The following is a 15776-nucleotide window of genomic DNA, read 5'->3' as shown; positions in this document are numbered from 1 at the left end:
GACAACTCAATAACAAAATCCTCTCCACTTTTTGCAATTACATCTACCAACCTTTATCAGCATTCACACTAGTCTTTTCCTTCATTCCTGCCAGTTGCAGTAGGAACTGTGCTCTGAATTCTCTCTCCTTCAGTATTTATATTTCTGGCCATTTTCATTCCCTTTCTTGTTCTTCATCTCCATCTTCCTCTCTGATGTTTATTTTTAACCCTTTCTCTTCTACATTCTCTTTCCCATCAAAGTGTGAATCTGAAAATATCTCCCATTCAAAAGACAAAAGAGAAAAAAGTCTCTCTTTTTAAAAATTGAAGTACAGTTGATTTACAATATAGTGTTAGCGTACCAGAACATAGAAAACAAACTAAGGTTACCAAAGGCAGAGGGTGGGGGGAATGGACCAAAAAAATCTCTTTTTGTCCCATCCTGCTTCACCTATTGCTTAGTCAATTCATCCTCATTTTCTTGCCCACTCACTGTCCAGGCTCTCTCAACTCCCTTGCACAGCCAAACTTCTAGAATAAATTGTCTACACTTGATGTTTCTCCTAACTCAGCTCCCACTCTAGCAATCTGTATTCTGACTCTACCACTATTCTCAAACTGGTTTTGCCAAGTTTATCCTAGTGTTTTGTCACTAACTTAATTAACATTCCCCAGTTGTCATTTTACTTGGCTTTCCACAGCATTCAACGTTCCCTCTCTCCCTGAGGCACTCTTTCTTTTCTTTCTGGAGCTCTACAGTCTTGGAATTCTATTTACTTTTCTGGTAGCTCTCTCTGACTCTTTTTCTTCTACCTTTGCATGGTTTTGTCTTTCATTGTATTGCCCTAGGCATCCTCTCTTCCATTTCCCAGTCTTCTGACTGGGTGAGCTCATTCATCCCCTCTGGCTTCCTTTACCCAAGTTCCCAGGTGGCGCTAGTGATAAAGAATCCGCCTGCCAATATAGGAGGTACAGGAGATGCAGGAGATGCAGGTTCCATCCCTGGGTGGCGAAAGATCCCCTGGAATAGGAAATGTTAGGTCACTCCAGTATTCTTGCCTGGAGAATCCTGTGGAGAGAGGAGCCTGGTGGGCTACAGAGAGTCCGGCACAACTGAACACACACACAGACACAAACACACACACACTTCCTTTACCAGCCACACTGTGAAGACTCCCAAGTTAGAGGTTTCTTGTGAGCTCCAGACAAGGTTCATCTGACTGCCACCAAAATATAACTTGTGTGTAGGCACCATAAGCTCACTAAGTTCAGTTCAGTTCAGTTGCTCAGTCGTGTCAAACTCTTTGTGACCCCATGAATCGCAGCATGCCAGGCCTCCTTGTCCATCACCAACTCCCGGAGTTCACTCAGGCTCGCGTCCATCAAGTCAGTGATACCATCCAGCCATCTCATCCTCTGTCGTCCCCTTCTTCTCCTGCCCCCAATCCCTCCCAGCATCAGAGTCTTTTCCAATGAGTCAACTCTTCGCATGAGGTGGCCAAAGTACTGGAGTTTCAGCTTTAGCATCATTCCTTCCAAAGAAATCCCAGGGTTGATCTCCCTCAGAATGGACTGGTTAGATCTCCTTGCAGTCCAAGGGACTCTCAAGAGTCTTCTCCAACACCACAACAGACCTAGAATAAAATTCTTCATTTCCTTTGCTGTAACTACCCCCTTCCTCTATGACCCTAATGAATGACATCGTCTTTCACATGGCTGGAAAGTCTGCTTTCCCTGACTGCCTTCACTAGTTTAGGTCTCTGAGACACATGTTCCCTCAGTTCTCCTCCAGTAATGACACTACATTTAAAAATTTATTTTATTAATTGTACATATTTTATTATCGTCTGTTGTTTCATTATCTACATCTGCCTCCCCCAGCCCCACTATACAATGTGAGATTCATTAGAGCAGGAACTATTTCTATTTTCTTATAATCCCAATAACTAGTATAAGGAGCTGACCTAGAGTAGGTGTTCAGTATTCATTTAAGAAGGAAGGAAATATGTTCAGTTCAGCTCAGTTCAGTTGCTCAGTCGTGTCAGACTCTGCGACCCCATGAATCGCAGCACGCCAGGCCTCCTTGTCCATCACCAACTCCCGGAGTTCACTCAGACTCGAGTCCATCGAGTCAGTGATGCCATCCAGCCATCCTATCCTCTGTCATCCCCTTCTCTTCCTGCCCCCAATCCCTCCCAGCATCAGAGTCTTTTCCAATGAGTCAACTCTTCGCATGAGGTGGCCAACGTACTGGAGTTTCAGCTTTGACATCATTCCTTCCAAAGAAATCCCAGGGTTGATCTCCTTCAGAATGGACTGGTTGGATCTCCTTGCAGTCCAAGGGACTCTCAAGAGTCTTCTCCAACACCACAGTTCAAAAGCATCAATTCTTTGGTGCTGAGCTTTCTTCACAGTCCAACCCTCACATCCATACATGACCACTGGAAAAACCATAGCCTTGACTGGACGGACCTTAGTCGGCAAAGTAATGTCTCTGCTTTTGAATATGCTATCTAAGTTGGTCATAACTTTTCTTCCAAGGAGTAAGTGTCTTTTAATTTCATGGCTGCAGTCATCATCTGCAGTGATTTTGGGGCCCCCCCAAAATAAAATCTCTCACTGTTTTTACTGTTTCTCCATCTATTTGCCATGAAGTGAGGGGACCAGATGCCATGATCTTCGTTTTCTGAATGTTGAGCTTTAAGCCAACTTTTTCACTCTTCTCTTTCACTTTCATCAAGAGGCTCTTTAGTTCCTCTTCATTTTCTGCCATAAGGGTGGTGTCATCTGCATATCTAAGGTTATTGATATTTCTCCCGGCAATCTTGATTCCAGCTTGTGCTTCTTCCAGCCCAGCGTTTCTCATGATGTACTCTGCATATAAGTTAAATAAGCAGGGTGACAATATACAGCCTTGACGCACTCCTTTTCCTATTTGGAACCAGTCTGTTGTTTCATGTCTAGTTCTAACTGTTGCTTCCTGACCTGCATACAGATTTCTCAAGAGGCAGGTCAGGTGGTCTGATATTCCCATCTCTCTCAGAATTTTCCACAGTTTATTGTGACCCACACAGTCAAAGGCTTTGACATAGTCAATAAAGCAGAAAGAGATGTTTTTCTGGAACTCTCTTGCTTTTTTGATGATCCAGTGGATGTTGGCAATTTGATCTCTGGTTCCTCTGCCTTTTCTAAAACCAGCTTGAACATCTGGAAGTTCACGGTTCACATATTGCTGAAGCCTGGCTTGGAGAATTTTGAGCATTACTTTACTAGCATGTGAGATGAGTGCAATTGTGTGGTAGTTTGAGCATTCTTTGGCATTGCCTTTCTTTGGGATTGGAATGAAAACTGACCTTTTCCAGTCCTGTGGCCACTGCTGAGTCTTCGAAATTTGCTGGCATATGGAGTGCAGCACTTTCACAGCATCATCTTTCAGGATTTGAAATAGCTCAACTGGGATTGCCATCACCTTCACTAGCTTTCTTCCTAGTGATGCTTTCTAAGGCCCACTTGACTTCACATTCCAGGATGTCTGGCTCTAGGTGAGTGATCACACCATTGTGATTATCTGGGTCATGAAGATCTTTTTTGTACAGTTCTTCTGTGTATTCTTGCCACCTCTTCTTAATATCTTTTGTTTCTATTAGGTCCATACCATTTCTGTCCTTTATCGAGCCCATCTTGGCATGAAATGTTCCCTTGGTATCTCTAATTTTTTTTGAAGAGATCTCTAGTCTTTCCCGTTCTGTTCTTTTCCTCTATTTCTTTGCATTGATCACTGAAGAAGGCTTTCTTATCTCTTCTTGCTATTCTTTGGAACTCTGCATTCAGATGCTTACATCTTTCCTTTTCTCCTTTGCTTTTCACTTCTCTTCTTTTCACAGTCATTTGTAAGGCCTCCTCAGCCATTTTGTTTTTTTTTTCCATTTCTTTTCCATGGGGACGGTCTTGATCCCTCTCTCCTGTACAATGTCATGAACCTCATTCCATAGTTCATCAGGCACTCTATCTATCAGATCTAGGCCCTTAAATCTATTTCTTACTTCCACTGTATAATCATAAAGGATTTGATTTGGGTCATACCTGAATGGTCTAGTGGTTTTCCCTACTTTCTTCAATTTAAATCTGAATTTGGCAATAAGGAGTTCATGATGTGAGCCACAGTCAGCTCCTGGTCTTGTTTTTGTTGACTGTATAGAGCTTCTCCATCTTTGGCTGCAAAGAATATAATCAATCTGATTTCGGTGTTGACCCTCTTGTGATGTCCATGTGTAGAGTCTTCTCTTGTGTTGTTGGAAGAGGCTGTTTGCTATGACCAGTGCATTTTCTTGGCAAAACTCTATTAGCCTTTGCCCTGCTTCATTCCGTACTCCAAGGCCAAATTTGCCTGTTACTCCAGGTGTTTCTTGACTTTCTACTTTTTGTCGTCTGAGTTAAATTCACCCATTCCAGTCCATTTCAGTTTGCTAATTCCTAGAATGTCTACGTTCACTCTTGCTATCTCTTGTTTGGCCTCTTCCGATTTGCCTTGATTCATGGACCTGACATTCCAGGTTCCTATGCAGTATTGCTCTTTACAGCATCAGACCTTGCTTCTATCACTAGTCATATCCACAACTGGGGAATAGCTCCTCTAGGCCCTCCTGCACCCGCACAGCCACCACTCCTTGGACGTGGGGTAGCTCCTCCTGGCTGTCGCCCCTGACCTTGAACGTGGGGTAACTCCTCTTGGCCGCTGCCCCTCGGGCATGGGGTCCTCCCGGCTTCTGCCCCTGACCTCAGACGTGGGGTAGCTCCTCTCTGCTGCGCTAAGTGGCGCAGGTCACAGCCGCCCATGCTAGGTGCCTGAAATATGTTAGAATTGTAAATTAACTCAGAGTGATAGATTAGAGCTCTCTAGTAGGAAAAAGTTACATGGGATTTAGTGCATGAACTTTCTTTTAGGTGATTAAAGAGAAGGTGAGAGAAAGGCATAGATGTTTCCTGTGCACTGTTAGATATTTCTTCAGCCATCTCCCTCTCTTACTCATTGAAAAGAGTTCCAGACCTGAAGTCAAGTAAATGCTTTCCTGATTTCAACCACTGCTGCCTACCAGAGTAGTTAAGCCTTAAGTAGACCACCTGAATTTCAGGAAAAATATGCTGTTCAAGCAGTTCTGCTAATTGTTCTAGCCAGTTCTTCCATTTTAAAAGCTAGTCTCATAATCAAAAATGAATTTGATAGTCCCCCTGTGTTTAGAGAGTTTTAAGCTATTAAAGTTAATTTTTTATTATGATGTTTTCCTGTAATTGTTCACATGCATTTTTATTTGCTGATTTGCTTCTGGGGAGGGGGGGCTTCCCTGGTGGCTCAGTGGTAAAGAATCTGCTTACCTATACAGGAGACACGAGTTAGATCTCTGGGTCAGGAAGATTCCCTGGAGAAGGAAACGGCAACCCACTCCAGTATTCTTGCCTGGGAAATCCCATGGACAGAGGAGCCTAGCAGGTTACAGTCACTAAACAATAGCAACAACTTAGTGTGAAGCCACAGGAAAAATAGACCTTGGCCTCTGCTCCTGGTTCCTGGCACAGAGCTCTTAGAACCCTTGTCATTTCCTAAATGATGAGAATTAGAACATCTCTTGTTCTAATGAAGCAGTGCTTCTTGGATAGGGACAGGTTACCAGGAAGACCAAGCTCTGACAAGAAGTTTGGAACTTTCAGCCCCATCCTCATCTTCCAGGAAGGGGGGATGGGCTGGAACCTGCCTTCATGATGAATCTTGCATAAGTGATGTAGCCCCCATAAAAATTCCAGTGGTATGGGGTTTGGGGAGCTTCTAGATTGATGAACACATGGAGATACTGGGAGAATGATGCTCCTGGAGAGGTCCTGGAAGCTCTGTGTTCTTTCCCATGTACTTTGCCCTCTGTGTCTCTTCTATCTGGATGTACCCTTTATCTTATCCTTTATATGATAAACTAGTAAATAGTGTGTCCCTGAGTTCTGTGTTTTCTAGGAAATTATCCAACCCAAGGAAGGGATCCTGGGAACTCAATTTATAGCCAGTTGGTCAAAAGTACAAGTGATAACTTGGGCTTGCAATTGGTATCTGAAGTGGGGCTGGGGCAGTCTTATGGACCTGAACTCTTATCTTGTAGGAGCTGATGCTGACTCTTGGTAGATAGTATCAGAATTAAATTAAATTGAATTATAGGACACTCAGCTAGTGTTGCAGAGAATTGCTTGGTGGGGGAAACCCTATCCCCCACACATTGGGTGGCTAGAGTGTTGAAAGTGAAACATTCTGTGTGAGTCATAAAAAGACACACCAGACAGGTGAGTTTTTCCTACTCACTTAGCAAGTCAGATCTGAAGTGAGAAAATAAATATGAAAAAAAGTACACCTATGGTTAATTCATGTTGATGTATGACAGAAATCAAACCACTATTGTAAACCAATCATCAATCAATTAAAAATAAATAAATATTTAAAAAGTCAGTACTAAGTGAGCATTGCATGATGGTGGTAGGATATCACATGAGAAGCTTGTACTAATTCGTTTAGAATTCAACAAGGTAGGCTTCATTTCATCCTCTTCATTGTCTATATTCTTAAAATCTTTAAACCTGTGTGAAGGATTCATTGCAATATGAAATCTATTTAAAAACTACAAAAGCAGCTCTAGGTGACATAGTTTTTCACACAGAAATTCTTGAACCATTATCTAAATACCACAGCTGTTACTGCTTTCATGAAATATATTTGCTAAATATAGAACAATTGTTAATCACAGGATGGGTATACACACTGCGCAAATGTCTGGAAAAGGAAAATGAGACCAACACACTCATTTGACAGTGGAAATATGTTGCAAGTTGGCATGTCGGCATATTCCCCTAAAAACATAGAGCCAAGAAAGAATCTCAGGATTAAGACCAATCCTGAAGTTGCATAACCTTGGCTCTTCTCAGTGATTTGTAACTTACAGTAAAGCAGTTTTGCATATACCCATACATGACACAAACTTAATAAGTGCACATTTCACCTAGGGATAGGTATCTTGGAATATCAAGATCTGAGTTATTCACTTCTGAAAACTTCCTAGGAAAGCTTAATTACTGACAAACAAATGCATCTTTTGTTTTCCTTAGAAGTCAGGATTTTGCTTTCTTCAGAAATTCTTGCCAAATTCTGGGGTTAGTCCTAGACCCATGGAAGCCTGTTTTTCTCTTCTGAGAACGTCTTGTTTGCTGCCAAGTTTAATCCATGCTACTATTAGTCAGGGAGAGAGACTAGAACAAAGTTTATACCATTTAACACTCCAAAATTGTAATGCTTTCCACCTAACCTGAATGTGATTGCATTAAGATATGTCTGTAATAAGTGCTTACACTTTACTTATAACTTCTGAATACAGATCAATTTATTTTAGGTTAATGATCATCTACCATTAGTATAGTGTTAGTCTCTCAGTCACGTCTGATACTTTAAGACCCTGTAGACTGTAGCCCGCTAAGGCTCCTGTCCCTGGGGATTCTCCAGGCAAAAATACTGGAGTGGGTTGCTACTTCTTTCTCCAGGGGATCTTCCCAACCCAAGGATCAAACCTCCTGCATTGGCAGGGGAATTCTTTTCCACTACACCACCAGGGAAGCCCTTCTAGCTATGTAATGTTGCGCTACAAATCACTCTGAAAAGTTAGTAGCTTAAAGCAACAAACGTTTATTACCTTCCAGTTTCTATGGGTCATGAATCTGGGTACACCTTGGCTGGGTCCTCTGATTCAGGGTCTCTCATTAGGCTGCAGTCAAGGCCTTGGCTGGGGTCACAGTCGCCTTGAAGCTCGAGTAGAGGACAACACACTTCCCATCTCATTCATGTGGTTGTTGGCAGGATTCAGTTCCATGTGTTGGGCTGCGGGCCTCAGTTCCTCCCTAGCTGTAGGCTGAAGGCCATTCTCAGTTTCCTGTCCCATGAACCTCTCCATAGGGTGGATCACAACATGGCAGCTGGCTTTATCAGAGCAATCAAGTCAGAAAAATCAGAAAGTGAGCAAGGCAGAAGTTATGATCTTTTTGCTCTAATTTCTGGGAGATTATCTCATCTATATTTTCCAAACCATCTACTGAAGTTTAAAATTTTTGCTGTCTTGTTTTTGAGTTCTGATAACTTCTCTGGGTTGTTTTCTAAATGTCCCTTTTGTTATAGTATCCTAGTCTTTTTTCACAGATGCAATATTTTCTCATAACTCTCTAGGGACATTAATAATTAAAAAATATATATCCATTACAGTACAACTAGGTTCTAGAGGCAGAGCCACGAGGATGTGTGTGTGTGTGTGTGTGTGTAAATCTTTGTGTCTAACACTAGAACGTGAAGCCTTCAGGGCAGGCAATCAGGAAGGAAAGATAGCTGTAAAGTGGAAAGAGAAAAGGCAGCCTGGAACCCCCAAGGACGGACTGAGATCCATGTTAGTTCTTGTTGCCCTTGACCTTAGTGGGTGTGACTGTGATGCATTGTTAAAAAGTTGACAACACACACCTGCCTCAGGAACTGGAGATGCTGCAGGGGAATCCAGGAAAAGGTAGAATGGTCTCAGATCTAGCCTCACACTAGTGAGTGAGTTAGCAGATCAACACTGATATGTCTGAGCTACAAAACACCCACTGCTTCTCTTCTGGGTTCCAAATTTCCCAAGAATCTCCCCACTGACTCTCACTGGAAACATACAAGGAAGGGAATTCTGGAAAATGTAGTTCCATCTAGCCAAGCTGACACATTATAAAGCCACCACTGTTACCAAGCCACTGCTATAGATTGCTAGCTAATCAATTCAGTCACAACACTTGAAAAGGCATCTTAGAGAGATTTATTCAGTTATCCTACATTTATTGAATCCCCATAGTTACAGTTGCTGCCTTCAACTGCTGCCACAGTTCAATGGGAAAAGCAGAAAAATCAATGGAGAGCAAGAGTTTGAGAGGCGCTTTCCAGAACTCTACAGTCTCTCCAGTAATCTATTCCTCAGTCTCCACCTCACCATTGAGGAATGAGAAGGAAACCAGAACACTACATGTTTCTGGCAAAACCTCCATACCCAAGTCTCCTTTTCCTGCTACTGTCTGTCTCGAGAGCACCAGGAACCAGTTCACAATGACCCAAAGCCCATGACAACTCCCATCTCAGCTCCCATTTGTTTTCCTTGCTTTGTTTTTCCCTGTTGCACTTACAACCTTTTGACACACTATTTATCTCACTGAATCATTTATTTGTCTATCTGTATCCAGATCCAGAATGAAAGCTTTAAATGGGTAGAGAATTTCTCTGTATGGCCACTGTTTCATCTTCAGAGAAAACTGCCTCACAATATATGTTCAGTCCATATTTGTAGAGAGAAAGTAAACCATTTACTCATCTCAAGGAAGCAGCCTGTGATACCAGTCTATCATGGTTTTGTTGAACTGAGAAAGAGATGGAATGAATAAAAGATACTCAGACACCATATTTGTCTGTGAGTTTAGATGGCATGCATGTTCTGGAAATATTCTGTTTATTCATATATTTAGAAGAAATGAGACACAGAAACAACTCCAGTGACTTGCCTTATCTTGCCGTCTGAGGAAGAATGTGGAAAAATGCTTATTTGGCTCCTTGGTGTTTTGATAGACCACCAGTCCTCTCTTGATTCTGGTTTTCTTAAAATTGTGAAGATTTTTTTCTAAAATGGTATTTGAACTTGAGCATATATTAATATAGCTTTTCAATTCTACTCATCATTTTTATACCCCAGTAGTTTCAAGGTGTATAGGTAAGCTAAGACAATGATCCCTGAGTACCAAGTTGTCTCAAAATTTACTTTCATGTCTTCTTCCCCAAAGCAGTTGTTTGGCATTGCTGATATACAGTGCCAAATCTGGGGTTATTTAACCCAGATAAAAGTAAGAGTAACTGAGAAGTGGGTTTGAAGGTGCACCAGGAGTTTTTACAGAACCAAACTGCCATCTATCCCTCATTGTGTAAAAGGCAATGCCATGTGCTCACCAAATCCATTCCATTTTCTACTGTCTTGATACACAGGAAGTTTACAGTTTCCAACTCCCATTGTCTTGAAGTTGTAGCCGTGGCACTGGATTCTGGTTAATGAGCTGACATGTAGAAGTGAGTGGAGAACATGTTTTCTGAATGGCATAGCTTCAAGACAATGGACCTTCTACTACTTGGGTGATTGAGTATATATAGCACAGTGTTCCCTGAGTAGAATGTGAGTGAGAATGAACCTTTTGTCATGTGAAGCCACTGAGATTTTAGGGTTTATTTGTTACTGTTTCCTGACTAATATACCCACCATTTATGGGAACCTGTGACTGAACCAAAAAATTCAGAATTTATATTAGAATTATATTCTGGTTCCTAGGCAAACATTTGGAGTACATAAGAGTACAAAATGAAGCAGGGCAAAGGCTAACAGAGTTTTGCCAAGAGAATGCACTGGTCATAGCAAACACCCTCTTCCAACAACACAAAAGAAGACTCTACACATGGACATCACCAGATGGTCAACACTGAAATCAGATTGATTATGTTCTTTGCAGCCAAAGATGGAGAAGCTCTATACAGTCAACAAAAACAAGACCAGGAGCTGACTGTGGCTCAGATCATGAACTCCTTATTGCCAAATTCAGATTTAAATTGAAGAAAGTAGGGAAAACCACTAGACCATTCAGGTATGACCTAAATCAAATCCCTTATGATTATACAGTGGAAGTGAGAAATAGATTCAAGGGATTAGATCTGATAGACAGAGTGCCTGAAGAACAATGGACGGAGATTCATGAAATTGCACGAGGCAGTGATCGAAATCATCCCCAAGAAAAAGAAATGCAAAAATGCCAAATGGTTGTCTGAGGAGGCCTTACAATATCTGAGAAAAGAAGAGAAGTGAAAGGCAAAGGAGAAAAGGAAAGATATACCCATTTGAATGCAGAGTTCCAAAGAATAGCAAGGAGAGATAAGAAGGCCTTCCTCAGCGATCAATGGAAAGAAATAGAGGAAAACAACAGAATGGGAAAGACTAGAGATCTCTTCAAGAAAATTAGAGATACCAAGGGAACATTGATGGGCTCGATAAAGGACAGAAATGGTATGGACCTAACAGAACCAGAAGATATTAAGAAGAGGTGGCAAGAATACACAGAAGAACTGTACAAAAAGATCTTTACGACCCAGATAATCACAATGGTGTGATCACTCACCTAGAGCCAGACATCCTGGAATGTGAAGTCAAGTGGGCCTTAAAAAGCATCACTATGAACAAAGCTAGTGGAGGTGATGGCGTTCCAGTTGAGCTATTTCAAATCCTGAAAGATGATGCTGTGAAAGTGCTGCACTCAATATGCCAGCAGATTTGGAAAACTCAGCAGTGGCCACAGGACTGGAAAAGGTCAGTTTTCATTCCAATCCCAAAGAAAGGCAATGCCAAAGAATGCTCAGACTACCACACAATTGCACTCATCTCACACGCTAGTAAAGTAATGCTCAAAATTCTCTAATCCAGGCTTCAGGAATACATGAACCATGAACTTCCAGGTGTTCAAGCTGGTTTCAGAAAAGGCAGAAGAACCAGAGATCAAATTGCCAACATTCACTGGATCATCAAAAAAGCAAGAGAGTTCCAGAAAAACATCTCTTTCTGCTTTATTGACTATGCCAAAGCCTTTGACTGTGTGGATCACAATAAACTGTGGAAAATTCTGAAAGAGATGGGAATACCAGACCTCCTGACCTGCCTCTTGAGAAATCTGTATGCAAGTCAGGAAGCAACAGTGAGAACTGGACATGGAACAACAGACTGGTTCCAAATAGGAAAAGGAGTATGTCAAGGCTATATATTGTCACCCTGCTTATTTAACTTCTATGCAGAGTACATCATGAGAAACGCTGGACTGGAAGAAACACAAGCTGGAATCAAGATTGCCAGGAGAAATATCAATAACCTCAGATATGCAGATGACACCACCCTTATGGCAGGAAGTGAAGAGGAACTAAAGAGCCTCTTGATGAAAGTGAAAGAGGAGAGTGAAAAAGTTGCCTTAAAGCTCAACATTCAGAAAACGAAGATCATGGCATCTGGTCCCATCACTTCATGGGAAATAGATGGGGAAACAGTGTCAGACTTTATTTTTTTGGGCTCCAAAATCACTGCGGATGATGACTGCAGCCATGAAATTAAAAGACACTTACTCCTTGGAAGAAAAGTTATGATCAACCTAGATAGCATATTCAAAAGCAGAGACATTACTTTGCTGACTAAGGTCCGTCTAGTCAAGGCTATGGTTTTTCCTGTGGTCATGTATGGATGTGAGAGTTGGACTGTGAAGAAGGCTGAGCGCTGAAGAACTGATGCTTTTGAACTGTGGTGTTGGAGAAGACTCTTTTTTTTTTTTTGGATTCTGGCACATTCTTAGATGCAGTTAAAAATGTCACGGTGCGCATAAGGAGCAGGCAAAGGAGTTTTCTGTGGGAAGTAATGCCTGTAGGCAGAATAAACTGTCCAGTCTACTTGTGGGGAGGAGCACCCTGCGGTGAAAACAGAGGAGCTAGGGGGCCTCGAGGAAGGTGTTGATTCGGAAGATGGAAGAGACAATCTTGCCCGTGGCGTTGATGGTGGCTTCGCTGTCTGAGCTGGACTCAGAGTCGCTGCTCCCAGAGTAGGCGCCCAGGCCTGGGAGGATGCCGATACAGACAGCCGCGGACGGGCAGTGGATGGAGGGACTGCTCAGGGAGGTGCTTCCCAGAGACACACAGGACGGGGCTTCTTGATTCTTGTCATCTGGGTCAGGGTCCGATTTCAGTCTTTTCACACTGTTTCCACTCTGAACTCTTATGCTTCACAGCTCCTGCCAACAGCTTTGCCTGGGAGAACTTGTTCTTGGTTTCTATGGGTTTCACAGCTTTCTTCTCCACTTCCTTCTTGTTTTCTGAAGAAATTCCAACCTTGTTGAGATTACTTCTGTATTCCTTCAGTTCTTTCAGTTCTCCTTCTCTTCGCTGTTTTTCTATTAGTTCTTGCTGCCGAGAAACCTCATCAAGGAAGTTGGTCTCATCTTCGTCTAAGCCTCTTACCATGTTTTTGAATTTGAACTGTTCTTCATACTCCTGCTGCTTCCTGTCTTTCTGTTCTTGTAGCCTTTCATACAGAGACCGAGGGTCATAAACGTCCTCTGGGCATTCTTCAGGATCTTCAGGTTTTCGAACTTTTTCCCATTCTTCTTGTCTCCTTTTGCGCCGTTCATCTAGTTCTGCCTCAGATACAAACCTCTTTTTGATAACAAGGTTACCGTCATCCCCTCCATCCATAACGGAACAGTCTACCAGTGTGCAGGAGGCGAGACCCCCTCACCTCGGCAGCGCCCACCCCAAACTGCCACCGCCAACGCCGCTCGCTCTTAAGAAAAAATAAAAAGAAGGAAAACAGAAAGAATGAAAGCAGGAAAACAGCCTTTGCTTTGGTATTTCTTTCTACCCTTCAGGGCTTCCTTTTCCTCACCTGGAGAAGACTCTTGAGAGTCCCTTGGACTGCAAGGAGATCCAACCAGTCCATTCTGAAGGAGATCTGCCCTGAGATTTCTTTGGAAGGAATGATGCTAAAGCTGAAGCTCCAGTACTTTGGCCACCTCATGCGAAGAGTTGACTCATTGGAAAAGACTCTGATGCTGGGAGGGATTGGGGGCAGGAGGAGAAGGGGAAAACAGAGGATGAGATGGCTAGATGGCATCACTGACTCGATGGTCGTGAGTCTGAGTGAACTCTGGGAGTTGATGATGGACAGGGAGGCCTGGTGTGCTGCGATTCATGGGGTCACAAAGAGTCTGACATGACTGAGCAACTGAACTGAACTGAACTGTGAGGAGTGGAGTCAGCAGGCAGCCTCCAGCTGTCAGTGTCTTCCGGGTCTCTTCCTCTGCAGAAAGCAGCCTTGTGAAAGATCATGCTCTTCCAGGGCATCCACATCCAATGACTAATGGACACAGTGGAGTAAAGGCCTTGCTGTTTTATCTGGTTGGGAGACACCTCTAATGGATGATCCCATCTTCACAGATTCTCACTGGATTGAACTAGCCTGTATTGGGTCTGCACCATAGTTCAGCTTCTCCCTCTGCTCCCCTTTCTTTCAAACATTTCTATCTCTAGTCATCTTGTGGCCTTCCCAGATGGTGCTAGTGGTAAAGAATCTGCCTGCTATGTAGGAGATGTAAGAGATGCGAGTTCGATTCCAGTGTTGGGAAGATCCCTTGGAAGGGCACGGTAACCCATTCCAGTATTCTTGCCTGGAAAATCCCATGGACAGAGGACTCTGGTGGGCTATTGTCCATAGGGACTCAAAAAGCTGGACGTGATGATGAAACAATTTAGCACACAGTCATCTTGTACCCCAGATTCTATCACAGCATCTGCTTCCAGAGAACTGAATCTGCAAGAGGTTCTTTGGATGCCATCTGGCTCCTGAAGTCGTCACTAAATCTGCTGCATTTTGCCGAGTAGATCTTAATGTTTGTTACTGGTTGTTCTGCAGGCAGCGGCAGGGGTGGGGTATATGTATGGGGGGCAGTCCACTATTGTCCAGAAGAGCTGTCGGCTATGCAGGTCCATTGTTTGGTGACCTGATCACCTCTTTTAAATGCTATCACTCATTTCTTTTAGAGCTCATATAATCCAAATACATAATGAAAAAAAATATTCCCTCAATTAGCAATGAGCTGTCTCTGCTTTTACAGACCGTGTAAAATGTCTCTTTTTGCTATTATTTGAGAATAATACAACTGCTATCATTCATATTTCTGTTAGAATTCAATAATTTGTTTCTGCTATGGAAAAGAAAATTAAATGGGACAGATGAAAACCATAAGAAGTGTTAAGCATAAATAGTAATAAGCTAGATGCTCATAAGATATATGCAAAATTCATAGGATTTGTTAAGTATAGACAGTGAGTACGCATGTGGCTTGTGAGATAGGCAGAACTTTTAAGAGGTTTTGAATTTAGATAATGTTAGTAACCTAACAGATACGTTAAGGTTAAATAGAACAAATGAAGGATAGAATAGAATAGACAAGAGTGTTCCTATGGATATAAAGTAATGGAAAAAACAAGACCAAATCATGATCATGCTACCCCTGGTTGACAGTCATGTCACCTCTAAACTGGCCACACATTGGTGACATCCTGCAGGGTTCAATTATGGCTTCACATGTGCTCTTCCCAAGAGAAGCAAATTAATCTCATAGCTGTTCAGCAGGCTTATTGTGTCTAGGAATGCCTGTCCCTGAAACCCACAATGCAGTTTCCTAACTCCATCATCAGTAGGCAAAGGCTGATGTTGCCCAGAAAGAAAAGAAAGAGAGCAGGAAAGAGAGAAAGAGAGAGAGAGAGGAAAAGAGAGAGGGAGAGGAGAAGAGAGAAAGAGAAAGTATTCTAAAGATTTAGGTGTTCAGTTCTTCTGTTCTACCTATCTTAAAGGTATTAAACTATCCCATCTTTTCCTTCTTGTTTCTGTTCGTTACTACGAGTGAAATGACACAGAACATACAAGACACACAAGAGACAGACAGGACACCACTCTGGCCAGAGGAACAGAACTGGGCAAACTAATTGCCGTTTATTATTATAAAGCCCTCCTTAGGCAGAATTCCAGACTGTAAGAATAAGCCTTTTCAGTACAGTGCAGGTGCATACATGTTATCGTACAGCAAAGGGGAGTGAAGTCTCTGTCTACTGCAGAATCTGCACAAAGCCCTCATCTCCCTCTTATC

At 42.5% G+C, this 15776-nt stretch overlaps 1 protein-coding gene across 1 annotated transcript; it reads right to left on the bottom strand.

Annotated features, from left to right (window-relative positions):
* Positions 1 to 12401: 12401 nt before the first annotated feature.
* On the bottom strand, positions 12402 to 13514 carry LOC101106143 (PSME3-interacting protein-like). Its single transcript, XM_042242284.2, is given in 2 exon segments — positions 12402 to 12837; positions 12839 to 13514. Coding segments are annotated over 2 exon segments (759 nt in total). The 5' UTR covers positions 13324 to 13514; the 3' UTR covers positions 12402 to 12563.
* Positions 13515 to 15776: the final 2262 nt, after the last annotated feature.

The sequence above is a fragment of the Ovis aries genome, chromosome X, assembly GCF_016772045.2.
Source record: "Ovis aries strain OAR_USU_Benz2616 breed Rambouillet chromosome X, ARS-UI_Ramb_v3.0, whole genome shotgun sequence".
Classification (NCBI taxonomy): Eukaryota; Metazoa; Chordata; class Mammalia; order Artiodactyla; family Bovidae; genus Ovis; species Ovis aries.
The sequence above is the reverse complement of the archived record's forward strand: the minus strand, read 5'-3'. Positions and strand labels throughout refer to the sequence as shown.